Genomic DNA, 27,668 nt, shown 5'->3' on the forward strand with positions numbered 1-27,668 from the left:
TAAGCACACAGCCTTGTGGTATACATCTGTGCTGCTGGAGATTGTGGAGGAGATAAAGCAAGAAATGTATTTAAAATAATGAAATTATGGTGGCATATTGCTATTGAGGACATTTTGGAGATTACTAATACTGAGCATTAATGCAGGAACTGTGAAGATTGCAGCTCAGCCCAGGATTTACAAGTTTAAAGATTAAAAGTATTAAAAACAAATAGAAAGTTAGTAAGTTTTGCCATTCAGGACCAGGAAAGAATAAATCACTAGATTAAACCAATATGCCTAAATCAAAGTTGTAAGTAAAGTTATATCAGAGTCACCATACACTACCCTGAAATTCATTTTCTTACAGGCATTCACAGTAGAACAAAGAATAAAATAGAACCAAGGAAGAACTACACAGGAACAAAAACTGATGAACAACAACCAGATGACAAATCTGTGAAAATACACAACACAAAATAAATATATAAATACCAAGAACCTGAGTTGCAGACTCCTTGAAAATGAGCCCATAGGATACGGAATCAGTTCAGGCTTGAGGTGACTGAAATTATCCACACGATTCAGAAGTCTGGTGGTTGAAGGGTAGTAACTGTTCCTGAACCTGGTGGTGTGGAACCCAAGGCTCCTGTACTCCTTCCCAATGGCAGAGCAAGAAGAGAGCATGGCCTCGATGGTGAGGATCCTTGATAATCGATGCTGCCTTCTTGTGGCAGCATTCCTTGTAGCGTGCATTCAATGATGGGGGGGGCTTTGCCTGTGAGGGACTGGGCTGAACTTGCTTGTTTCAGCAAGATTTGGGGGGGGGGGGCTATTTGGAAGAGGGATGATGTAAGATAGGAGAAATTAGATGGGATCACAGGAAAACTTTAGTGGAGCAACTAGCTATCAGTAAAACAGTCAATCAATTTTCTAGTTGGCCAGCTCCTGATACTCAATGATTATTGTTTATTTATTTTATGGTAAAATAGCCATTTACATTTCAGCATTAGACCACAACAGGTTGGGTTTCAGATGTGTTGCCAGTACTAGATACCCACCAGGTGCTACGCCACAAACATTCTGGCAAGAACATGGTGCCAGCAGCAACAGTGATGCAACCATTCCAGAATTATAATGATCTACCAAGAGTCTGGACTGAAACACACTGTAAATAACCCAGAATACCTGATATTTAGCTTTCATTTAGAAATTCAAAAGATCACCAATAATTATTTGGCATTGACATCCAAATCTTTTATTTCTAAAAGTTTTCAATTGCTTTTTAAATTTCCTTTAGTATCAAAACATTTTAAACTTCACACAACAGTATCTGAAGAAATTTATGCAGACTGGGTGGTATCAGGCACACCAAATTGCTTCCAACTGTCATCTCAAATAGCATAGTTAAAAACAAAAACACATTAATGTCCCTAACAGCACGCCAGAACAGGCTAATGCAAGTGTTTATGAAGACCACTTTGAATTAAATCACACACAAATTGAACACACTGCAGAACAAAACATGGGGTGGAAATTTAAGATCAGAATAAAACAGATGTTACATGGACATGAACAATCACTTACAAATTTCAGAGGAGCTGTAGGGAAACTATTCCAAAATATGTACCCACTCAAACAGGAATACTGGATAATTTAGCTGCATAGACCAGTGATTATTTTTATTTCAAACCATTTTGTTAATGAAAACATGAAGACAATTATCAGAACTGGGCTTACCTCACCTTTCAGACACCTCTCTAATGAGCAAATACCCACAATTTCCAAGGATGCAAAAAAAAACCTGGATCTTAATACTTTTCCAATTTCAGTGACTCAACACAAAGATACATACTTAACAGTACTACTCTGTATGGAGCTGTAATCAAATCAAGAACTGGCCAAGTTTTTTTTCTTTCTGGAGCTGACTGTGGATCTGATCAGTGAGCAACAGGAGTCCACTGCTGTTGGAACTGATCCCGTGCAGTGAAATCAGTTGTATATAGAGTTTGTTTTGAAAACCTTGTTAAAAGGTGAAAGAAAACTCTCTTGGTATTCACTTAGGAAAAATATTACCAAATAAAACCCTGCAAAGGAATTAATGAAAAGTGTGCCTGTTGTAGATCAGCTACATCCCAAAACATCCCCTCAGAAGTAGTTTGTACATTCTATCTTGTTCACCCCCAGGTTAGAAACAATGGTCATATCAGTTTAATTAAGCAGCCCCGTTTGTCTATTCCCTATCTCTACCCCACAGCCTGAGTTTTAAATGAGTGTCTTGTTGTGCTCTCTTTCAGAAGGCTTTGTGACAGGATGTATGTATATTTTGTCATCAGCAAAACGTCATGACCACGTGAAGCAGCCTGGCTGGACTAGTTTTTTTTTACTGCCCGTTATTACCACATGCTTGGAACAATGGGACCTTGTTTTACATAATCTTCCAATTAAAAATAATTTTCGCCAGAAAGCAAAATCCTTTTAGTATTCATGGTTCCTCATCCGCACTATCACTTTCATCAATGCTGCTGTCTGTTGATAAGGTTTCCTCATTCTGGTTTTCTTCTGGCTCCTCAGGAGTGGTCACACCTTGCTGTTTACTGCTCTCTGATGGTGAACAGTCTACTGACAGAGCCGTGGAGTCCTTCAAGGGTGCCGAACAGGCCCCTAATGAAGCTCCAGAGTCCTGTCCGGGTGTTGTAGAGTCTACTGATGGAGCCCCGGCATCTCCTGAAGTCGTCCTATCCTCCTTGGGAGCAGACGGTCCAACAGGAGCCTGCTCTGTCTGCTGGTCATCAGACTTTACTGCAGGTGGTGCGCCTTCCAAAAATGTCTCCCAGGTTTTAAGTCGATACTCTCTTTCCTTCACAGTCTCTTCAATCTAGAATTGAAAGCAATATTTATCAAGCTTTTGCTGACTGGTTAAGTATGACAGTCCCACACTTTATTGCAAGATATTTAGATGGATTGTCCACTGTGGAGATCCACAGAGCTTGTTAAACACTTGACTGACTGAAAATATTTATTTATTGAGATAGGGTCAGGCCCTTCAAGCTGTGCCACCCAGCAACCCCCGATTTAACCCTACGGGACAAATTACAATGACCAATTAACCCACCAACTGCTATGTCTTTGGGTTGAGGAACCTGGAGGAAAGCCCTCATAGACAGCAGGAGGAATTGAACCTAGGTCACTGTGTGCTACCACGCTGCCACTGTAATCCAGGATCACAAGTGAAGGGTCGCTGTCTTCTGCTCCAGTTAACAGCCTTAGCTCTCAGGCTGGGAAAGTTAACAAAGTTAACATAGAACATCTAACAGTACTGCACAGGAACAGGCCACTTAGCCTGCAATGTTGTACCGAACCAGCTAAAAAGCAAATCAAATCCACTCAAGCATTAATCCCTCCTACCTACACCATGTTCATATCCTTCCATCTTCCTTACTTTCATGTCCTTATCCCAACGTCTCTTAAAAGCCTCCAATATATTTGCCCCTACCACCATTCTAGGCAGTTTAAGCAACTAATTTCACAATACAGTCTCTATCTGATTGTGACCAGACTAGTACCCCAGAAGCAAACTTGTCCTGAATAAACTATATAAAACATGCTCATTTCAAAGCACTATGTCCAGTGGCTTTATGATGCTGTTACAAAATAGTTAAGGATCAACTGTATTCACCAAGTATATTTACAGGTGTTAGAATTTTGCTGTGGTATGTTGGTGTGACAAGCAACAAAAATAACAAGGCTTGACATTCATAATTATATTAAAAGAAAACTTAGAAATACAGGTATGTAATAAAATGTGCATAAATACCAGCATGTATTTACAACGATAAAAAGTGTTCTTCAGTGCAGTGCAGCAGTGACAAAAGAGGGCAAGGGTGGCTAACTAGAATTGTTGATCAGATTTACTGCTTGGAAGACGAAACTCTTCCTTGTAATAATACAAGACACAGGGTTTATGATAAAATAAACAGCTGGAGGAACTCAGCGGGTCAAGCAGCACTGGTGCAGGCAGAGTGGTTGTTGCTGACTCCTCTGCCTAAACCAAGCTACGAGCCCACAGTATTACAGGAAAGATTCTATCATGGATAAAACAGCAGCTGATTTGGCAGGAGGCAAAGAGTGGGAATGAAGGGAGCCTTCTCTGACCGGCTTCCAGTGACAGTGGTGTTCCACAGGGGTCTGTGTTGGGACCAATTCTTTTTGTTATATGTCAGTGGTTTGGATGATGGAATTGATGGCTCTGTTGCAAAGTATGCAGACGATATGAAGATAAGTGGAGGGACAGGTAGTTTTGAGGAAGTAGAGAGGCTGCAACTAGGCAGATTAGGAGAATGGGCAAAGAAATGGCAGATAGAAAGTGTCATGAAGTGTATGGTCATGCACTTTGGTAGAAATGCAAGTCTTGACTATTTTCTAAGTGGAGAGAAAAAAATACAAAAAACTGAGGTGCAAAGGGACTTGGGAGTCCTGATGCAGGATTCCCTGAAGATTAATTTGCAGGTTTGAGTCTGTGGTAATAAAGGCAAATGCAATGTTAACATTCATTTCAAGAGGACCAGAATATAAAAGCAAGGATGTAATGCTGAGACTTTATAAAGCACTGGTGAGGCCTCACTGGAGTATAGAGAGCAGGTTTGGGCCCCTTATCTTAGAAAGCATGGGCCAAACCTGGAGAGGGTTCAAAGGAGGCTCATATAAATGATTCCAGGATTAAATGGTTTGTCATATGAAGAGCGTTTGATGACTCTGGGCCTATCTTCACTATAGTTCAGAATAATGAAGGATGACCTCATTGAAACCTATCATATGTCAAAAGACCTTGATAGAGTGGATGTGGAAAGGATGCCTCCTATGGTGGAAGAGTCTGAGACCAGAAGACACAGCCTCAGAATAGACGGGTGCCTTTTTAGAACAGAGATGAGGAATTTTTTTAGCCAGAGAGAGGTGAATCTGTGGAATTCTTAGCAAAAAGCAGCTGTGGAAGCCAAGTCTTTATGCATATTTAAGGCAGAGGTTGATATATTCTTGACTGATCAGGGCACGAAGGGATATGGGGAGAAAGCAGGATATTGGAGCAGAGAGGAAATTTGGATCAGCCATAATGAAGTGGCAGAGCAAATGCGATGGGGGCAAATGGCCTAATTTTGTTTTTTTATGTTATGGTCTCATGATTCAGGCGAAGACTCTATATTGGAACTAAGTGTAAGGGGAAAATTGAGGGTATAAAGAGGTGACAGGCAGGGGAGAGGTGGGGACTGGCACCAGCTGAGGAGGAAGAGGAGGATAGGCAGATAAAGCCACGGCAGAGGGGTGGTAGAGGCTGAAACCTGAAGGTGACAAGCAGAAATAACAAAGAGCAGCAGAGTCCAGAATCTGAGAAGAAAGAAAGGTAATAAATTAGTAAGAATGAGATGCGGAAGGATACTGGATGGACAGAACCAATGGGGGGGGGGGGGGGGGGGAAGAGAGAAAGTGTTAATGGGGACTGGGTCCTGAGCGCATTGTTAAGAAGGGAAGCAGGGGTTGGTGGAAAAACCTGGCTCAATCCGGAGAGTGAAAGGAGAAGCGGGGGAGTGGCTCACCAGAAACTGGAGAATCCAATGTTCATGCCACTGGGTTGTAATTAACCAGCCGAATAGGAGGTGCTGCTCCTCCAGTTTCAGCTCAAATCTCCTCCACTGCTAGGTGACGCCAAGGACAGGCAGACCAGTGTGGGTAAGGGTGCGACGTTGGGGGGGGGGGGGGGGGTGTTCAATGGTTTGGAAACAGGAGCTCGTGATGGCCTAGTCAATACAGGAAGCCATAGAGAGAGCACAGAGTGCAAAAGGTAAGGGCAGAGGGGGTGCAGGTGAATCCCCACCTTACCCAGGATGTCTGTTTAGGTTACTGGATGTTGGCAAGGGAGGTGATGCTGGAGTAGGTGTTACACCTGACTATTAAAGGGAAAAGCAGCAGGCATCAGGGAGGGATGAGACACCTCAGGAGTAAGATCCATAATTCCTTCAAAGTAGCATTACAGGTAGCTAGGATCATAAAGCGAACATTTGGCACACTGACCTCTATAAATCAAAGTACTGAGTACAGGAGTTGGGATGTTATATTGAAATTGTACAAGAACCTGGTGACTCTGAACTTGAAATATTGTCTCCAGTTCTGGTCACCCAACTACAGGGAAGATATTATTGAAAGGGTACAGAGAAAATGTACAAGGATGTTGCCGGGATGAGGACCTGAGTTACAGGGAAAGATTGAACAGGTTAGTACTTTATTCTCTGAAGCATAGGAGAATAATGGGAGATTTGAAAGAGAGATACAAAATGTGGGTTATAGATAGGTAAATTAAAGCAGGCCTTTTCCATTGAGGTTGGGTTAGTAGAGGCCATGGGTTAAAGGTGAAAGATTTAAGGGGAACATTGGGGGGAACTTGCTCACTCAAAAGGTGTTGCGAGCGTGGAACAAGTTGTCAGTGGAAATGGCGGATGCAGGTTCAATTGCAACATTTAAGAGAAAGGTGGACAAGTACATGGATGGGAGAGGTATGGAGGGCTATGGTCCAGGTGCAAATTCGTAGCACTGGGCACAATAATGGTTCAGCACAAATTAGATAGGGTAAAGTGCCTGCTTCTGTGCTGTAGTGCTTGCTGGCTGACTGATGAAGAGAGTGGTCCCTGAGAAGAGCAGGAACTGGTGAAACTGGCAAAAGTGAGAGAGAGAGATATCCTGGATGCAAAGGCCAGCAGGGTAAAATGGAAAGGATCAGGAGACCATGCTCTCTTGAACACCTGCCCCATGGAACATCTCCAGACTGGACAGAGATGTTTGTAATGATGGAGTGGACTGGGGGGAACCCAGAATTCTGCACAGCTCTGCCCACAAGAAGCTCTCTAATCCTGACATTTACTAGATCATGCAAATTAACAGCAACTCAACAGCAAACCATGAGAGGGGAGGGAGACTGAGAGGATGCATGAAGAGGTACAGCTCAGTCTACAGGTCACCAAGTTCAGACAGTCCTGGAAAACAAGCTCAACTTGTACAGCAGAATGTAAAACAATTTAATTCAGTCTCCATGACGAGTCTTGGCCCAAACTGCCAACTGTTTATTCCCTCCATGGATGTTGGCTGGCTTACTATGGTCCTCCAGCACTTGTGCGTGTTGCTCAAAACTTCCAATAGCTGCAGAATCTTGGTTTTAACCTTTGCAAATGGCTGGCCGAGGACTCAATCATAAAGATTATGGGAAATGGGTGAATGGGAAAGTGAGCCTGACCTGTCTGATCTCACTGAGTTAAGCAACTGGCTGGGCTACTCCCGATTTTCTTTTATACGCACCGTTATACAAGGATGATAAAGTACACGTGTAACGTCACTTCGCACTGTACTTCCTTTCATACCTGGTAATCAGTGACGCCATCCCATGTCTCAGCAGTTATCTGGCGCCCACCAAACCACCTTCCGTTAAGGGCCAGTTTACACTCATCCGCTTGTTCTGGCTCTTTAAATGCCACGGAGGCCAATCCATCAGGGTGTCTCTGAAAGTACAAGCCCAGGATTAAAACTCTGCTGTGCTTTCATTAAACTACACAAGTAATTCTTACGGTTGAACACAATAAATACTCACATCAAATAGAAGCACTTTTTTGACCTGGCCAAATTTTTCACATTCCAGTCGAAGATCATCCCGGATCTCATTCAAAATCATTGGATCCACCTATAAAAAGTTTAAATATTAATATATTTGGCATTTTTTTTGCCAGGTAGGCAGTGCTTTTATATGGAACATGAAACATCTTGTGATAGAACTGGACACTTCTCCCCATCCCATCCCCGTGCAAATATCACACCGTCAGACAACCTGATGAGAGCTCTGTCAACTATGGCCATCTGGTGTTTCTGACTACCATCCATTTTGATTTCCTCCCCATTCTTACGCTGACCTAGACCTCCTCCACTGCCAAGGAGAGGCTAAATGTATACGCGAGGAACAGAACCTCATATCCCACTTGGATGGTCTCCAAAACCAGCATGGGTAACTTCACTCACTTCAACTCTGAACTAACTCCACAACTTAGACTCACTTTTAAGGACTTTACATGTTCTCAATATTATACTTTTATTTACATAATTTGTCTTCGTTTGCAAATCAGTTGTTTGTCAGTCTCTGTTATGTATAGTTTTTCATAAATTCTATTGCATTTCTTGACTTTCCTGTAAATGCCCGCAAGAAAATGAATTTCAAGGTAGTATATGTGATATAGTTTGATAATAAATTTACTTTGACTTCAAGTAATCTATTTCTTCCCTCACTACCCTGTCTCTTTTCCCTCTCCACTTGAATTGCTCATTTCCTTATACATACTTCCAACCAGCACCTGATCACCTTTTCTTTCTCCTCCTCCACTCATTCCATCTGTCTGTCACTCACACACAGTTCCCACTTGGCACCTCATTGCCCTTACTGTATCTGGTTCTGTGCTCTACCTTCCTCTTCTATCAGATCCCACCATCCGCAGACTTTTGCTGCCCCCACCTATCACACTGCAGCCTCTGTCACTAGTTCCACTCCCCGCACCTGCATTTGCCTGTCAAATCCCCCGCCTAACTTCAACAAGAACTTGAGACAGGGTCTGAGAAATATTTACTGGAATAATTCTGGGATGAGGGATTAGTAACTTGAGCAGAGTTGAAGATACAGGATTGTGCTCCTTGAGCCAGAGTTGGTTGAATGGAAATACAAGAGTTCAAAAACAAATAATCACAGAAAGTGTTTGAGAAGAAAAAAAGCTTTCTTCGGGTCAAAAACAAGTAGAGTTATATTAATCTGCACGAGCATCAATAGTGCCAATGCTTGCTTATTTTACCAGTGGGGGGACGGGGGATTGTTATTCGCTGCCGCTTATATGTGGGAGGGGGGAGCTGGGTGGGGTGGGGGACTTTGGGGTTCGAACATTTAACTGTCATTCATTCGTTTGGGACACTTCTCTGTTTTCGTGGATGTTTGCGAAGAAAAAGCATTTCAGGATGTATATTGTATATATTTCTCTGACATTAAATTGTACCTTTGAACTCCAACCCACCTCAAAATCCTTTGGATGAAACATGTGCTTAAGAATCACAACTCTCTCATAACGTAATCGAGATTCACCACATTTCTTCTCCGGTCTCCAATCCAGCTGCCTTACAAAAACAAGTTAAAAAATAGTTTTGTAAATGAAGTTTTAACTTAACTTGAAAACTGACAGAGTTCTATATCCATAGGCAGGTCAGGACAATGAATGAACTACTGTATTATATTAGTAAATCTCCTAAGGTTCAGCCCATTGCAAACTGAAGGGTAATGATCTCTAATAAAAGGAGCATTTTATTTATTCCTTCACTGTTAAGAGTTGTCATTACACTCTTCAAATCTCAAGTTAAAATCAGATACAGAAAATGCTGGAAGTACTCAGAATATCAGGCAACATCTGTGGAAAGGGAATCAAATGACATTTTGGGTGGAAAGCCCTTCATGAGAACTGATGAGATCTCAACCTAAAAGGTTAATCCTCATTCCCTTTCCATAGATGTTGCCTGTCCTGTTGAGTGCTTACCACATTTTCAGTTGTTAACTGCATGAAACAGCTTTTGGTGAAGTTGGTCAGAAGACTATTGGTAGAATTGGCAACACGCAATTACAATTCTATTTCAAACTAATCCAAGTTAGTTATCAAGTATATGTTAAGATAATGCTCCACTTGGCTATAAAATAGCATCGGTGTTTCTCCTGAAGCCTAGGCTGTTTACTGTAGTGCCGTAAATCCCTCGGCAAGCAGATCCTTGATTGCTGATTAACCGGCCACATCATAATGGATAGGCAGCCACACTTCCGCCACTATTGTCTCAACATTGGTGTCCCTCAAATCTTAACCCTCACCCTCCTGCTCTACTCCTTATACACTCACAATGGTCTCTGGCTAAAGTCCGCTCCATCTATAAGTTTGCAGATACCCGTTTTAGTGGGCTGGATCTCAAATAAGGCAGAGTACAGGGAAAAGATAGAGACCTTTGAGGTGTCAGAATAGTCTTTTCTTCAACATCAGCAAAACAAAAGAGATGGTCATTTGCTTCAAGAAGTGATAAAGATAAAACCCTGACCTCACAATCTACCTTGTCATAACTCTTGTACATTATTGTCTACTTGCTAGTTTCTTTGTAACTGTAACACCTTGTTCTGCATTTTATTATTATTGCTTTTCTCTTGATACTACCGTGACATACTTGTGTCTTGAAATCATCTGTATGGATGGCATGCAAACAAAGTTTTTCAATGCATTTCAGTACATGAAAATAATAATAAGCCAATTACATGAAATTAAGGATCAACAGAACTTAATTTTAGGATACTTTTTTTGCAGGAGCAATTTCTTCTTATAATCTCTGCTTTTCTTCTTCTTTTTGCTGGCATCAAATTCCCCTTTCATTTGAAACTTGGCAATTTCTACATGCAGCTTATATCCCCTCACTTCAGTTTCATCCAGAAATCTGACTGCAAGGTCTATGGATTCTTTCTGCAACACAAACAGAAAATCACTTGTAAAGAAAGGGTAGGTAGGTCACAAGATACAAGAAAATAGGAACAAGATTGGGCTACCTGACTCCTCAAGGCAGCCCTGCCTATCAATATGATCCTGGCTGATTGATTTTAGTCTCAACTCTTCTGTGCCGGATCCTCATGGACTGCCAATTCCTCCAAATATTATCTCCACTTCCACCACCACCTGGGGCAGAGATTTCCTGAGATTAATTACCCTATGATAAAAGATCATGGCTTGAAACAGACCACCGTTTTAAACAACAGTATTAAATGCAGCAATGCTCCTTGTCTGTGACTCACCCAAGAACGTTATATGCTTGAATAAGGAAATCTTTAATAAACTACATTTCCCAGGAATGCAGACCCAAACTGCCTTGCCCCAGAGATGAATTTGGTGAATCTCATTGGGATTGCATCCAATGCTACTACACCCTTCCTGAGGTCAGGAGACCAAAAGGATGAAAACTATTCCAGGTGTAGCCTCATCATCACACTAGGAACATATAGGGGAGATGTCAGAGGGAAATCCAATAGTTTTACTGACCAACTTAATTGCATTTTGTAAATATACACAAATTTAGAATTTGATGGCTGCAACACACACAACAAAAGTTGGGACAGAGTTAAAATAAGATTGAAAAGTGCACAGAATATTCAAGTAACACCGGTTTGGAAGACTCCACATTAAGCAGGCTAATTGGTAGCAGGTGAGGTATCATGACTGGGTATAAAAGTAGCGTCCATCAAAGGCTCAGTCTTTGCAAGCAAGGATGGGTCGTGGCTCACCCCTTTGTGCCAAAATTCATGAGAGAATTGTTAGTCAGTTCAAAACGAACATTTCCCAATGCAAGATTGCAGAGAATTTAGGTTTTTCAACATCTACAGTACATAATATTGTGAAAAGATTCAGAGAATTCAGAGACATCTCAGTGCGTAAAGGGCAAGGTCGGAAACCACCGTTGAATGTGCGTGATCTTCGAGCCCTCAGGCGGCACTGTCTAAGAAACAACCATGCTACTGTGACAATTATAGCCACCTGGGCTCGGGAGTACTTCGGAAAACCATTGTCACTTAACACAGTCCATCGCTGCATCCAGAAATGCAACTTGAAACTGTATTACGCAAGGAGGAAGCCATACATCAACTCTATGCAGAAACGCCAGCGAGTTCTCTGGGCCCAAGCTCATCTCAGATGGACCGAAAAACTGTGGAACCGTGTGCTGTGGTCAGATGAGTCCACATTTCAGCTAGTTTTCGGAAAAAACGGGTGTCAAGTTCTCCGTGCCAAAGATGAAAACGACCATCCTGATTGTTATCAGCGAAAGGTGCAAAAGCCAGCATCTGTGATGGTATGCGGGTGCATCAGTGCCCACGGCATGGGTGAGTTGCATGTATGTGAAGGTACCAGTGACTCTCAGGCGTATATTAGGATTTTAGAGAGACATATGTTGCCATCAAAGCGACATCTCTTCCCGGGACGTCCATGCTTATTTCAGCAGGACAATGCCAGACCACATTCTGCACGGGCTACAACAGTGTGGCTTTGTAGACACAGAGTGCGTGTGCTTGACTGGCCTGCTGCCAGTCCAGATCTATCTCCTACTGAAAATGTATGGCGCATCATGAAGAGGAGAATCAGACAACGGAGACCACAGACTGTTGAGCAGCTGAAGTCTTCTATCAAGCAAGAATGGACAAAATTTCCAATTGCAAATCTACTACAATTAGTATCCTCAGTTCCAAAACGATTAAAAAGTGTTATTAAAAGGAAAGGTGCTGTAACACAATGGTAAACATGCCTCTGTCCCAACTTTTGTTGAGTGTGTTGCAGCCATTAAATTCTAAATTTGTGTATATTTACAAAATACAATTAAGTTGGTCAGTAAAACTATTGGAAATCTTTTCTTTGTACTTTTGTCAGTTAAATAAAGGTTCACATGAATTAACATATCACAGATTTTTGTTTTTACTGCATTTTGGAAAATATCCCAACTTTTCTGGAAATGGGGTTTGTACATATTAACTTGATCAATCTTGCTATTAATTCGCTAACTAAAACTAGTAATGTGGCAATAAATCAAATTTGCAGGTAATGAGGAACTGGTTGTGTACCTTTAAGTATGAACAGAGTCCATCTCCCTTGAGATTTCCTTCTTTGTCCTTGTACAATTTAATTTTATACTCTTCTGTTTCAGGGTTTTGCATGATGATCCCAAACTTCGACATGAGCTCCACAAATTCATCAGGTGTAATGTCTGGAGGCAATCCTACAAAGAGAAAATAACATTTATTTATTTAGAGATACAATGTGGAATATTCCCCTCTGGCCCTTTGAGCCATGTCGCCCAGCAACTCCCAACTTAACCCAGATCTAATCACAGGCACATTTACAAAGATCTGTTAACCTGCTAATCGGTACATATTTAGACCATGGGAGGAAATCAAAGCACTGGGAGAAAACCCACACATGGCAAGGGGTGAATGTATAGACTCCTTACATATCGGAATTGAACTCTGATCTCCCGAGCTTTAACAGCATCACATAACTGCTACATTACCGTGGTCACCCATTGATCATATTTGAACATTTCCCATTCAAAGCATAGTCAGACAGACATACTTTATTGATCCTGAGGGAAATTGGGTTTCATTACAGCTGCACCAAGAAAAGTGAAGAAATGTAACAATATAAAACCATAAATAATTAAATAATAATAAGTTACTCATGCTAAGTGGAAATAAGTCCAGGTGTCTGACACTCCGAGGGATGAGTTGTAAAGTTTGATGGCCACAGGTAGGAATGACTTCCTATGACGCTCAGTGTTACATCTCGGTAGAATGAGACTCTGGCTGAATGTACTCCTGTGCCTAATCAGTACATTATGGAGTGGATGGGAGTCATTGTCCAAGATGGCATGCAACTTGGACAGCATCCTCTTTTCAGACACCACCGTCAGAGAGTCCAGTTCCACCCCCACAACATCACTGGCCTTACGAATGAGTTTGTTGATTCTGTTGGTGTCTGCTACCCTCAGCCTTCTGCCCCAGCACACAACAGCAAACATGATAGCACTGCCCACCACAGACTCGTAGAACATCCTCAGCATCGTCCGGCAGATGTTAAAGGACCTCAGTCTCCTCAGAAAATAGAGACGGCTCTGCCCCTTGTTGTAGACAGCCTCAGTGTTCTTTGACCAGTCCAGTTTATCATCAATTCGTATCCCCAGGTATTTGTAATCCTCCACCATGTCCACACTGACCCCTTGAATGGAAACAGGGGTCACCGGTGCCTTAGCCCGCCTCAGTTCCACCACCAGCTCCTTAGTCTTTTTCACATTAAGCTGTAGATGATTCTGCTCGCACCATGTGACAAAGTTTCCCACTGTAGCTCTGTACTCAGCCTCATCTCCCTTGTTGATGCATCCAACTATGGCAGAGTCATCAGAAAACTTCTGAAGATGGCAAGACTCTGTGTTGTAGTTGAAGTCCGAGGTGTAGATGGTGAAGAGAAAGGGAGACAGGACAGTCCCCTGTGGAGCCCCAGTGCTGCTGACCACTCTGTCTGACACACAGTGTTGCAAGCGCACGTACTGAGGTCTGCCAGTCAGCCGGTAGTTGCATAATATCAAAGCAATTATCAGTTCAGCATCACTGTGTCTAAAAATTCTAAGAAGTCTTCCTGTCTGAAGAGGACGTTAGGAGAATACAGGGAGACTTGGATAGGCTGGGTGAGTGGGCAGATACTTGGCAGATGTCATTCAATGTGAATAAATGTGAAGTTATCCACTTTGGAAGCAGGAACAAGAGGGCAGAGTATTGTCTGAACAGTGTAGAGTTAGGTAAGGGAGAAATGCAAAGAGACCTAGGAGTCCTAGTTCATCAGTCAATGAAGGTGAATGAGCAAGTGCAACAGGCAGTGAAGAGGGCAAATGGAATGTTGGCCTTTATTACAAGAGGAATTGAGTACAAGAGCAAGGATGTCCTTTTGCATTTGTACAGGGCCCTGGTGAGACCACACCTGGAATATTGCGTACAGTTTTGGTCTCCAAGTTTAAGGAAGGACATTCTGGCAATTGAGGAAGTGCAGCATAGATTCACTCGGTTGATTCCTGGGATGACAGGGCTGTCTTACGCAGAGAGATTGGAGAGATTGAGCTTGTACACACTGGAATTGAGGAGATTGAGAGGGGATCTGATTGAAACGTTTAAGATAATTAAAGGATTTGATAGGATTGAGGCAGGAAATACGTTCCAGATGTTGGGAGAGTCCAGTACCAGAGGGCATGGATTGAGAATAAAGGGTCAGTTATTTAAAACAGAGTTGAGGAAAAACTTCTTCTCCCAGAGAGTTGTGGAGATGTGGAATGCACTGCCTCGGAAGACGGTGGAGGCCAATTCTCTGGATGCTTTCAAGAAGGAGCTAGATAGATATCTGATAGATAGGGGAATCAAGGGATATGGGGACAAGGCAGGGACTGGGTATTGATAGTGAATGATCAGCCATGATCTCAGAATGGCGGTGCAGACTCGCAGGGCCGAATGGTCTACTTCTGCACCTATTGTCTATTGTCTGTTTCACCTCTATTAATGATTAATCATCAATAGCAAATTTCAATGGCCTTGTAGGTTTTCACAAGAAAGGGAGGAAAGTAGTGGAAAATATCTTTTAAGTCAAGGAATATAAATCTTTGAGTGGTATTAAAAGTAAAATGATTATCAGCACTAACAAGAACCTTGTGGTTTGTCACAGTGTCATCAAATTCCTTGAATTAACAAAATATTCTCACAGTTTCTTACGACATTCATAGTTCCAGGAGCTATTAAACCCACAGTCATGACTGGTCAGGCACAGCTCAAACGGCATGTCAATTTGCCAAAGATTCTGACAGAATCTCAGATAGCGACAAGGAGACAAACAGATCAGTCGGCTGACTGAATGATGTCACAGCAACAACTTTGCATTCAATGTCAGCAAGACCGAAGTATTGATTGTGTACTTTGAGAAGGGGAAGTTGGGGAGTCCTCATGGAGGGGGTCAGGAGCGAAAAGGGTGAGCAGACTCAAGTTCCTGGCTATCTATGAAGATCTAAATTTGGCACAACATATTGATGTAATTATGAAGACATACCAGCAGCTATATTTCAATATGTCACCAAAGATTAGCAAATACCTACATTTACACCAGGTAGAGCCTTTTGACCGGTTATATCACAATCTAGTATGAAAGCTCCAATAACATGCTTCAGAGAGTTGTAGCCTCAGCCAGTTCTGTCACAGGATGCCTCAAGAAGGTGGCACCTTGCACACGCCCTCTTCTCATTACTAATAACAGGGAGAAGATACAGAAAATACATGCCCTCACTCAACAGCTTCTTCCCCTCTGCCATTAGATTTAAGAACAATCCATGAATATTACCTCTTTATATCACTTTTGCACTGTTTTTCATTGTGATTTATAATTTTGTTATGCCTGGAGAAACACATTTCAGATATTATAATAAACCTGATTCTGATGTCTATGGTCTCTCTCAGCAATCAATCCTGTTTCCCACTGATGAACCTGTAATCGATTGTTCTATCATCTTCAGCCACTCCCCACAATTCTTCTGCCGCTGCTCTACGATGAGAACGATTTAGCGATCCAGTGAACCTACCAGCAGGCCTCTGAGAGGGAAAACTCACTCTGCCACAAGGGGTGTTCGCAAACTCCACACTGAAAGTGCTGGGGATCAGGATAGAAACCAATTCCCTGAGCAGGGGATCTTAAAAACCAACCGCTTCGAGAAAGTGTTGGATTCTATCTTCCAAACCTACTGCACAAGTAACAGGTTTCTCATCGGTCACATCATGGGAGTTTGCAAATAACCCTAATATCCTACAAATTACAAGTTAACTTTTCATAATATTTCATAGGCACATTACCTTAAGGAATGTGCTACAGCTATCTGAGAAACAGCCACCATACTCAACAGCACTTGAATGCTATTTATAGCAGATTCAGTAGCACAAACTGTTTAATGTCATTCAGACAAATTAAGAGTTCTCTCTCAGGCTCAGCTTAACACAGGATCCAAGAGCAGATTTCCAGCTTTAAAGGCTGAGAAACTCAGAGAGCCCCTGCTCAGCTACTGTTCTCCATAGAAAATCCAGCACGAGGGCTTAAAGTTGTAATTAGCAGTAAGACATAGGAGCAGAATTAGGTCATTTGGTACACTGAGTCTGCTCTGCCATTCCATCATGGTTGATAGGGCTAAGGATGGAGTAATTGGTATACAAGTAAATGCATGGTGTAATGACTCTGAGAGGACAAACAGGCAGATGATAGGATGGAACTATAGTCAGCGGGGTGAGTTAAAGTGTAACAAGGGGCCAAAATCCAAAAGGATGATGAAGGTATATTTCAATGCACTCAGTATGCAGAATAAGCTTGCTGTCCCTGTAGTGCTGCTAAGAGTTTCATAGATATGATGTTGTGGGCATCGCTGAGTTGAGGCTGAAAGAAGATAATAGTTGGGAGCTTAATATCCAAGAATACACATTGTATGGAAAGGATAGACGCTAGGCAGAGGGGGTGGAGAGGCTCTGTTGGTAAAACAAAAATCAATTCATTAGAAACAGGGGACATAGGATTAGAACATGTAGAATCCTTATGAGTTGGGTTAGAAATATTGCAAGGGTAAAAAGACCCTGATGGGAGGCACACAAACAGAAGCCAGGATGTGGGCTGCAAATTACAGCAGGAGATACAAAAGGCATGTAAAAGGGTAATGTGATAGGCATGGGGATTTCACTGCGCAGGCAGATTGAGAAAATCAGTTTGGTGCCGGATCCCAAGAGAGTTCCAATGAGATGGCTTTTAAATCATACAGGTGCAGCAGAAAACACTAGCTAGTTAAATGCCAGGAAAACCTGTGAAGTGACGATCAGACTAGAGTAACACAACACTGGATGCCACTTTAAAATCTCCAGTCCTTGAATATTATAATGATCGCAAAACAACAGGAAAAACGCTAGGAACAAGTCCACTCTGTGGACACAGAGTGCACACCAACCAATGCACCCTCATCCTACATTAATTGCATTTGTTTTTATTCTTTCCACATTCTGCTCAACTCCCCCAAATTCTACCACTCACCCACGCACTGGGACAATTTAACCACCGTCTCCCACGTCCTCGGAAATGGGAGCATTTGGAGAAATTGCAAGCAGGGTCACGGGAATAATATGCAAGCTCCACACAAAGGCAGAACCCAAGGTCAGGACTAAACCCTGGTCCTTGGCACTGTGAGGCAGCTGCTGTACCAGCCGTGCCACTTGCATTGTCTGTGTTTATTCTTTTGGAAATAGGGGTGGTATGCACAGAAAATAGGGTGCCATCTGATCCAAGCTGTCTGTACACAGAATAATATTTCAGATGCAAGCCACTGGTTTATCTAGAAGCTATTCTAACTTTCCATTCAACAGTTTTAACACATTTGTTATAATATTGTAAGAGTCTTTGAAAATTTCTCAAACTTCATTGAAGCTTTTTGCGAACTTTCATCTGTACACTGTCAGAGGCAACCTGCTCTGCACTTCCTACTTCCTAACCAAGGCATCATTATCCCCCAACAAACATCCCTAAGTATCCCTAAGCCTGTTAGCCTTGCATCTTGTTCTAACAGGAATATATAAACTCTATATTCTCAGTATTTCACCGTAGAAGGCCTCTCACTTACCAAGCATCCCTTTGTCAGAAAACAACCCATCCCAATCCTCACCTGCCAGATTCCTTCTGATGCCAACAGAATTGGCCTCTCTCCAATTTAGAATCTCAACCAGAGGACCAGTCCTATCCTTCTTCATAATTATCTTGAAGCTAATGGAATTATGATCACCAGATCCAAAGTGTTTCACTACACACACATCTATCACCTGCCCTGTCTCATTCCCTGACAGGAGATCCAGAATCACACCCACTCTACTTGGAACTGCTATATATTAAGGAAACGCTCCTGAACAATTTGACAAACTCTGTCCCATCCAGCCCTTTTACAGTACGAGAGTGCCGACCAATACTGGAATCATATATCACCATTTTATTTTTCTTCCAACAATCTGCTACCTCCCAATAAATTTGTTCTTCTTAATCCCACTGACTATTTGGTGGGATATAATATATTTTCGTTAATGAGGTCACCCCTTTCTTTTTCCTCAGTTCCACCCATACAACCTCAATAGATGAGCTCACCAGTCTGTTCTGTCTGAGCACTGCTGTGACATTTTCCCTGACTAGTAATGCCACCCTCCCCCCTGTAATACCCCCCTTTATCATACCTAAAACACAGAACAGTGAGTTGCAAATCCTGCAACCAAGCCTTACTAATGGCTACAATATCATAATTCCATGTGCTGTCCATGTTCTGAGCTCATTTGCCATACCTGTAACACTCCTTGCACTGAAATACATACAACTCAGAACATTAGTCCAACCATACCCCAACCTTTCAGTTGTCTTTATATGTAGGCTTAACATCTATTTTCCCCACAACCTCTCCATGATCTAGCCAGGCACTGGTTCCCAACTCCCCTGCAAATCTACTTTAAACCCTTCCACCATTTAGTAGAGTTACAAGGAGATACTGGGGAACTATAGGCTAGTCAGACGATATCTGCCGATATTTGACTATCTTGGATAGTCGAAGCCTGATCAGGAATAGTAGGTATGGCTTTGTGCATGGAAGGTCATGTGTGATGAATCTATCAGAGATTTTTTTGAAGAGGTAACCGAGGGGACAAATGAAGGTAGGGCAGTGAACATTTTCTATAAGGACTTTAGTAAGGCCATTGACAGGGACTGAAATGCCTACTTTTGTGCTGTTTTACTCTATCAAATTTCAGCTGACTATCCAGTTATATGAATACACATGTTGTTCAGTCTGCTGCCCAGTGTATTGGGCTATACTCCAGTTCACAAGAGCAGGGTACTGGCTGTGCATGGATGGACATTTGAACTACAATAAGCCAGACACAAAAATCGCAGCACAATTCACTTTGTTAGTAAATTCTGCAATCTGGTACTTACCAGTGACATACACACTTGTATTCTTCTGTTCTTCAACGTCAATCCAGCCTGTAAGAGAAATATTGTTAAGTACGAATATAGATCTACACTACAAACTTCCAAAAAAAATCAGCATGATATGGCTCTGTGCTGAAGGACAATAGTGTTCACTTAACCACGTGAACATAATAGTGCCACGTTATACTGTCTTTAAAAAAGATCCTCTGTGTGGGGGAAAAACTCCAAGCAATGTTAGTATGCTTAGCAGATCAAATAATTAGAGGCAACGACTATAAATAAGAGCTATACATCTCCCCCACTCCCTTCCTACTTATGGAGGCTCTGAGTCCACTACTTATTAATACCCTAAACAATTCTTAATTCAGGTTTCCTTAGAAGTGACACAGCAGTACATTTTGTTTCAGTGAACAAGATGAGCTTAAAGAGAAAACAGGAAACTACACCCATTAAAATTAAAATATGCAGAAATTAAATATGCCCCCTAGACCCCAATGAGTTTATAAGGAACTTGGGACCAGGGCCTCAGTGAATTTATAAGAAGCAGGGAATATATCATCTGGCACACCAGATGCCAAACCACTGGGATTTCTGACCAAATGCACATCTTTTTAAGTGGATAAAAGTTTAGAGTAGAAGTCAAAGATAGTTTTTTTAAAATGCAGAGTAGCAGGTGCCTAGAACGCACGGCCAGGATTAGTGGTAGAGGCCGACACACTAGGGACATTAAAGAAGCTTAGATAGGTACATGGATGTCAGAAAAAAATGGAGGGTTATGGGCTGTGTAGGAGGGAAGGGTTAGATTGATCGTGGAGTAGGTTAACCAACATTGTGGGATAACAGGCCTGTACCGTGCTGTACTGCTCTATGTTCTAAACCGACAGAAAAGTCTCACTGTGCTGGGAGCAACTTCCACTGTCACTGTCATGCTCATCCTACCAACCTATCAGAATCATCCTGGAGCCCAAGATGACCCTCCTCTCAACAGCATCACCAGTTTTGGTGTCATCTGAAAACTTACTAAGTGTATGTCCCACATATTCAGTGTCACTCACTCACATTTATACAAAGCAGCAAGTCTGTGATAGACCATGGATTACAGGGAAACAATCACAAGATCACCCTCCATCACCACCCTATCACAAACCAAGTTTGGATCCAATTTTGCCAACATTCATAGACCCCCACGTGCCCTACTTAAACCCACATAAGCAGCAGCAACTGCACGGTCCTCACTAATACACCCTGTCCCTCTTCAAACAATCCGAATTTGTCAGACGTCTTCCCTTAATAAGCTCGCACTGACTATCTAAGTTCAAAGTAAATTTATTATCAAAGTACATATGTGTCACCATATAGAGCCCTGAGATTCATTTTCTTGAGCGCATTCACAGTAGAACAAAGTTGTTCAATAATCAATGAAAGAGTACACACAAAGACTGAATAGCAACCAATGCGCAAAAAGCGACAAACTGTGCAGCTATAAATAAATAAATACATAAAACTGAGAACAGGAGTTGTAGAGTCCCTGAAAGTGAGTCTATAGGCTGTGGAATCAGTTCAGCGTTGAGGTGAGTGAAGTTATCCACACTGGTTGAGCAGCCTGATGGTTGAAGGGTAATAACTGTTCCTGAACCTGATGGTGTGGGAAACTAAAGCTCCTATAACTCATTCCCGTTGGCAGCAGCAAGAAGAGATCATGACCTGGATGGTGGACTGGCCTTGATTAATTGATCTTGCAAGTGCAATGTAGAAACTTTGGGAGCCAACTTACACAGATCACACACTACAAGCACAGTAACAACCAGCAATTATTTTTGGGGAATATATATCGGGGCAGCAAATGGAGTAAAATTCCCTTCTTTTGTTTTGAAGTAACACATTGTATCTCTCACATCTGTCAATGCACACGGGCAGAACCTTAATCTGAAACGAATTATGCCTCAATAATGCAGCTCTTCCTCAACCTAGATTTTATGTCTAGTTAAAGCTACAGTGGGAATATTGCTAATGATACAGGTACCATATTTGCTGTTGAGAAGAATTCAATTATCTATACTATGTCGTTACAAAGATGAATTTCTCCCCCAAATGCAAGACAGAAGGAAATTTATTCCTTAGTTAGTGTTTCATCATCGTCACAAACCAGAAGAGTAAATGACCTATCATTTTCAGTCTGTGATGCCACTTGGGGGATTCAAAGGTGCAACTTGTTTATCATACACTATAAACATCAATTAGCTTCTGAAAAGGGAAGAATATTCTAAGCAGAGCTCAACATTGCAGATGACAAGAGGATGCATTCTTTAGTGGAAGCATCCAGGGCAAGAACTCAGGAAAATTCTCTGTCTCTGAGTCTGGTGGGTGTCCAGTGATCAAGTACGGTCAGGGTTTCAAGGACACTGAGAAAATCAAGGTGGGGAAATGGACTCTGGGCAAGTAGATTCAGTTTTTAATCAAAGATACATCAAAACACACAATGAAATATACACGTGTGTGCGTTGGTTGTTAACACAGTCAACACCCCACAGGCTGTGCTGGGGGCAGCCCGCAAGTGTTGCTACACATTCTGTCGTAGGCATGCTGTGGTGCCGATGTTTTGCAGAACAACACAAAACAGAACAAAGCAACAGCTAAACAAGGCCCTTTCCTTCCTCCAGCTCCAGTCGCCAGCCAACGGGGTTCGAGCTCCGATCTGTTTACAATCTCCAGACTAGCCAATAACAAGGACCCCGAACTCGGAGCACGTCGAACGACTGGCCTTTGTCTCTCCAGCTTGCAGGGACCCAACCAAACCCGGGACAGCCTGACAATCTTCATCAGCCATCCACGTCACTGGTCTACAGCGCAGAACGGAGGCACAGACTCCAGATGTCCTTTGTCCCATGTCCACATTGCTGACTTTCAAACAAAGAGTGAAGACATAACGTCTAACCCCTCCACCTCCTGGTCTCTAAACCCTATTCTGACCACTAACTCCCCCACATCATTGACTCTAAACCTAACCCGACCCGTGACCCCAAAACCATCCTAGTGATGTCATTGAATAGTGGAGGCTATATCTCGACATTTCAATAAAACAACACCAGCAACATCTCACTGAACCTACATCACCCCACCCAGAAGAATGAATGACAGTAACAGCAGAACCCCAAACACCCCCTCCCTTACACAAGCAGCAAAAGCACTGACACTCCTCTCCCCCCCCCCCCCCCCCAATTATATGTGCCTTGTGCTGTGTTTTGTCCTTGGTGTCCTGGAGTAACGCTGCTTCATTTGGCTGCTTTCACGGGCATTCATATATGGTTGAATAACAATGAAACTTCAACTTGAATCATTAGGCAGGAAAAGTGACAAGCCAGGGAAGAAAATTCAGCGTATTTCAGAAGAAAGTAAACATATGAAGCTCGTGTGTGAACTTCCCACAGCAAGCTTCAGCCATACGATAGGTACATGATTTTATGAACAGAAAACCTAAATCTACCCCCACCCCGTGGCCATTTCACTCAGTGCATCTTTAAGAGCAAAATTCACATCCTGCAGATAACTGATCTCAAAGACCTGCATTGAAAGTGTGTCAAAAATAAAGACAAGTGAAGAACTAAATTACCTGCATCAGCTTTCCTTTTTTCCCCTTTAGCATCTTTCTGCGATGTACTGACTCCGGAATTCTTCCCTGCCGCTCCAGTCTTCTCAGAGTTAATGTTGTCACCTCCAGAATTAGCAGAGGTTTCTTCAATGAATCCATAGCTTGCATGGTAGGTTGCCAGAAAGTCTTCAGTTATCTAAAGTATTAAGACATGTATAGAAATGCATTTATTTACAGCATGGTTGAGAATAGGGTTACAATGGAGCCATGCGCTATAAAAGTAATACTCAGATACGTCTCCTCCTATAAGGAAGTAGACTCGAAAAACTTTGGACTGACCATGACACTAATGAATGGTGAAGAGGATAGTTGTACAAGATCTACACATAGCAATGGCAGGGAAGATTACCACTTACAACTACACAGGAATACAGAATACTGTTGTGTCATAGGCTGACGCACTGCACCTCACAACTACCCCCAGCCCAAACAATCGGATTTCTCTCCCCTTGCCAGTCCCAGACACATCTCTCCCATTAGTATAAGACCAACCCCCCACTGCTAGTCTTTGGTTCAAGACCATGATGTTTGAGGGTATTCCAGACAGCAATAGCAATAAGAGAGCACGGCCTGGATTGTGGTGGGTCCTTAATGACAGCCCTCCATGTAGATGTGCTCAATAATTGGGAGGGTTTTACCCATAATGAACTGGGCCAAACTTAGCAGAAGTTTTCATTCAAAGATACTGGTGTTTCCATACCAGAGGCATACCATCAATATAATCTCCACCACACATGTATAGAAGTTTATCAAAGCTTTAGATATCATGCTGAATCATTGTAAACTTCTAAGCAAGTAAGAGGTGCTGCCATGCTTTCTTCCTATTGGCACGTAAATGCTGGACAAAGGGCCGAACCTCTGAATTGACAACACTGAGAAATTTCTGACGAGGACTGGCTCATGGACCTTCGGTTTCGTCCTGAAGTCAATAATCAGCTCCTCGTTTTTGCTGACATTGAGTGAGAGGTTGTCGTTATGGCACCACTCAGCCTGATTTTCAATCTTCCTCCTAAATACTGATACGTCATCACCTTTGATTCAACCAATGGCAGTGCTATCATCAGCAAACTTAAGTGTGGTATTGCTTAGCCTCGCAGTCATGAGTATAAAGCAAGTAGAGCAGAGGTCTAAACACAAAGGTCTGGGGTGCACATGTGCTGATGGAGATTGTGGAGATGTCCAGTTGTACTGGGGGAGGGGATTGAGACCAAGGTCTTCAAGCTTAGTGGTTAGTTTTGAGAGATGATGGTATTGAATGCCAGGCTATAGTCGACGAGGAGCATCCTGATGTATGCATTTTCGCTGTCGAGATGTTCCAAAGTTGAGTGAAGATCCAATGAAATGGCATCAGCTGTGGGCCTTTTGTGACAGTGGGCAAACTGGAGTGGGTTTAAGTTGCTTTTCAGGCAGTTGATAAGTTTCATCATTAACCTTTCGAAGCACTTCATCACAGTGAATGTAAGTGCTTCGGCACAATAGTCATTGAGGCAGGTTACCACGTTCTTCTATAATTGAAGTCTCATACTGCCGAAATGAGAGGTTAAAGATATCAGTAAAAGGCTTTAGTACTTGGCCAGGAACCCCATCTGGGCCAGATGCTTTCCACAGGTTCATCACCAGCCCCCCCACCAACCAGGATGCTCCAATTGAGACTGAAATCACAGGGTCATCAGGGGCTTTGGGAGTTTGTGAAGGTTCTCCCATGTCTTGACAGTCAAAGCCAGCATAAAAGGCATTGAGCTCATCTGGGAGTGAAGCTTGGTTTCAGTTCGTAAGAGATGATTCCATTCATTCCCTGCCACAGGTGTGGAGCATCCTTCAGCGATTCAAGTTTGGTTCAGAATTGCCATTTCTGGAGATGGCGTGTGGCCCTCTTGTATCATATTGGTTGCCGGGCCTGAATGCCACTGATCCAGCCCTCAGCACGTTGTACACCCCACTTTTCATCAAGGGCTTCTGGGTGGGGAAGACACTCATCTACGACTGTGTTTATAAAGTCTGTGACAATCTGGTGTATTCGTTCAGATTCTCTGCTGAGTCCTTGAACACAAACTTGTCCACCAATTTGAAACAATCCTGTAGCCCGCTCCTCCGCCTCCCGCAATCACTTCTTTGTCGTCCTTATCTCTGGAAACGTTCTTTAGTCTCTGCTTGTATGCAGAGTGCTTTACGCTCACCTCCACCGGGAGCTGCACGCTGTTCTCCTACAGCCACCCCAGGAAGCTGCCACGCCCCCCCCCCCCTTCTCACCCCAATGGCATGCTGGCTTTTATAACAAGAGGAATTGAGTATAGGAGTAAAGAGGTCCTTCTGCAGCTGTACAGGGCCCTGGTGAGACCCCACCTGGAGTATCGTGTGCAGTTTTGGTCTCCAAATTTGAGGAAAGACATTCTTGCTATTGAGGGAGTGCAGCATAGGTTCACAAGGTTAATTCCCAGAATTGCGGGACAGTCATATGTTGAAAGATTGGAGCGACTGGGCTTGTATACACTGGAATTTAGAAGGAGAAGGGATCTGATTGAAACATATAAGATTATCAAGGGATTGGACACACTGGAGGCAGGAAGCATGTTCCCGCTGATGGATGAGTCCAGAACTAGAGGCCACAGTTTAAGAATAAGGGGTAGGCCATTTAGAACAGTGATGCGGAAAAACTTTTTCACTCAGAGTGCTGGATATGTGGAATGCTCTGCCCCAGAAGGCAGTGGAGGCCAAGTCTCTGGATGCATTCAAGAAAGAGTTAGATAGGGCTCTTATAGATAGCGGGGTCAAGGGATATAGGGAGAGGGCAGGAACGGGGTACTGATTGTGTATGATCAGCCATGATCACAGTGAATGGCGGTGCTGGCTAGAAGGGCCAAATGGCCTACTCCTGCACCTACTGTCTATTGTCCTACTAGAGAGCTGACCCCATGTTCTCTCCCCAACCCTCCTCCCCAGGGAGCGGCCCGATTCTCTCCCCGCCCACCCAGTGAGCAGCCGCAGGTACACACTCTCCCTCCCCCTGGAGCTGCCATCGGTTCTCTCTCTTCCCCAACCCCGATTCTCATCCGTCTCCGCACCTTGGGAAACCAGGCCCTCTTCTCCTCGTCCCATTCGAACTCGGTTCCATCCTCATCCACATACGTGCCGCCGCCCGCCGTCTGCCCCCCGCCGCCTTCGTGCAGCTGCTGCAGGCGAAGTTGCTCGTAAAACTCGGCATTGGCGTCGTCGCTGCTCATACCGAAGGTGGAGCCGGAGCTGCCCCGCTGCTCCCCCAACCCAGGACCTGGCCCTCCTGGACCCGGTCTGTATACCAGCTAACCCCACCTCAATCGGGCCGCGCCGCTCGGCTCAACTCTGACCCCGGTGCCTCATTTCCGGCGGAGGTGTGCACGGTCGCCGGTCCGTCCTCGTAATGATTCCTCCACCACCCTTTGGCAATTTCTTCTGAAGCACCGCACCCCGAGTCTTCATGCTCAAATCCCCCGACTCTCACCGGGCTCTTCTCAATACCACCCCACCCGAGTCCTCCCTCAAATCCCCCGACTCACCCCGGGCTCTTCTCAATACCACCCCACCCGAGTCCTCCCTCAAATCCCCCGACTCACCCCGGGCTCTTCTCAATACCACCCCACCGAGTCCTCCCTCAAATCCCCCGACTCTCCCCGGGCTCTTCTCAATACCACCCCACCGAGTCCTCCCTCAAATCCCCCGACTCTCCCCGGGCTCTTCTCAATACCACCCCACCCGAGTCCTCCCTCAAATCCCCGGGCTCTTCTCAATACCACCCCACCGAGTCCTCCCTCAAATCCCCCGACTCACCCCGGGCTCTTCTCAATACCACCCCACCGAGTCCTCCCTCAAATCCCCCGACTCTCCCCGGGCTCTTCTCAATACCACCCCACCGAGTCCTCCCTCAAATCCCCCGACTCACCCCGGGCTCTTCTCAATACCACCCCACCCGAGTCCTCCCTCAAATCCCCCGACTCTCCCCGGGCTCTTCTCAATACCACCCCACCCGAGTCCTCCCTCAAATCTCCCGACTCTCCTCGGGCTCTTCTCTGTACCACCCCACCCAAGTCAACTGGACAGTTTTAGGGTTAACGGTGAATGTATAATTTGGTTAAGGATTTTTTGTTTGAGGACTATGCAGGTCATGATGGGGAAGGAGCATACTAAGGTTTATGCTATAGATAATTGTACTCCACTGGGAGAATTTGTAGTCCTTTCTTGTTCAATATTAAGATGAATGAACTTTATTTTTATAAAGTTGATCCTGGCATTCCTGAGTCTTTGTTTGCTGATAATGGACTGTATAGAAAAGGGCCAGGAATCTAAATTTTGTAATTAAGCTTCAGGAAGTGAAAAAAAATGAAGTGAACAGTGGGGGGTTTTCAGCAGCAAAAACTCAGGTA

At 43.5% G+C, this 27,668-nt stretch overlaps 1 protein-coding gene across 1 annotated transcript; it reads right to left on the reverse strand.

Annotated features, from left to right (window-relative positions):
• Positions 1-850: 850 nt before the first annotated feature.
• Positions 851-26,731, reverse strand: htatsf1 (HIV-1 Tat specific factor 1). Its single transcript, XM_059977683.1, has 9 exons — positions 26,334-26,731; positions 23,233-23,407; positions 19,626-19,673; positions 12,674-12,828; positions 10,372-10,535; positions 9,066-9,165; positions 7,610-7,699; positions 7,383-7,520; positions 851-2,857 (listed from the first exon to the last, which is right to left on the reverse strand). The coding sequence occupies exons 1-9, from the start codon at positions 26,490-26,492 to the stop codon at positions 2,465-2,467; spliced, it is 1,422 nt and encodes a 473-aa protein (XP_059833666.1). The 5' UTR covers positions 26,493-26,731; the 3' UTR covers positions 851-2,464.
• Between the last annotated feature and the right edge of the window lie 937 nt (positions 26,732-27,668).

This window comes from Hypanus sabinus, chromosome 8 (genome assembly GCF_030144855.1).
Source record: "Hypanus sabinus isolate sHypSab1 chromosome 8, sHypSab1.hap1, whole genome shotgun sequence".
In the NCBI taxonomy this organism is placed as follows: Eukaryota; Metazoa; Chordata; class Chondrichthyes; order Myliobatiformes; family Dasyatidae; genus Hypanus; species Hypanus sabinus.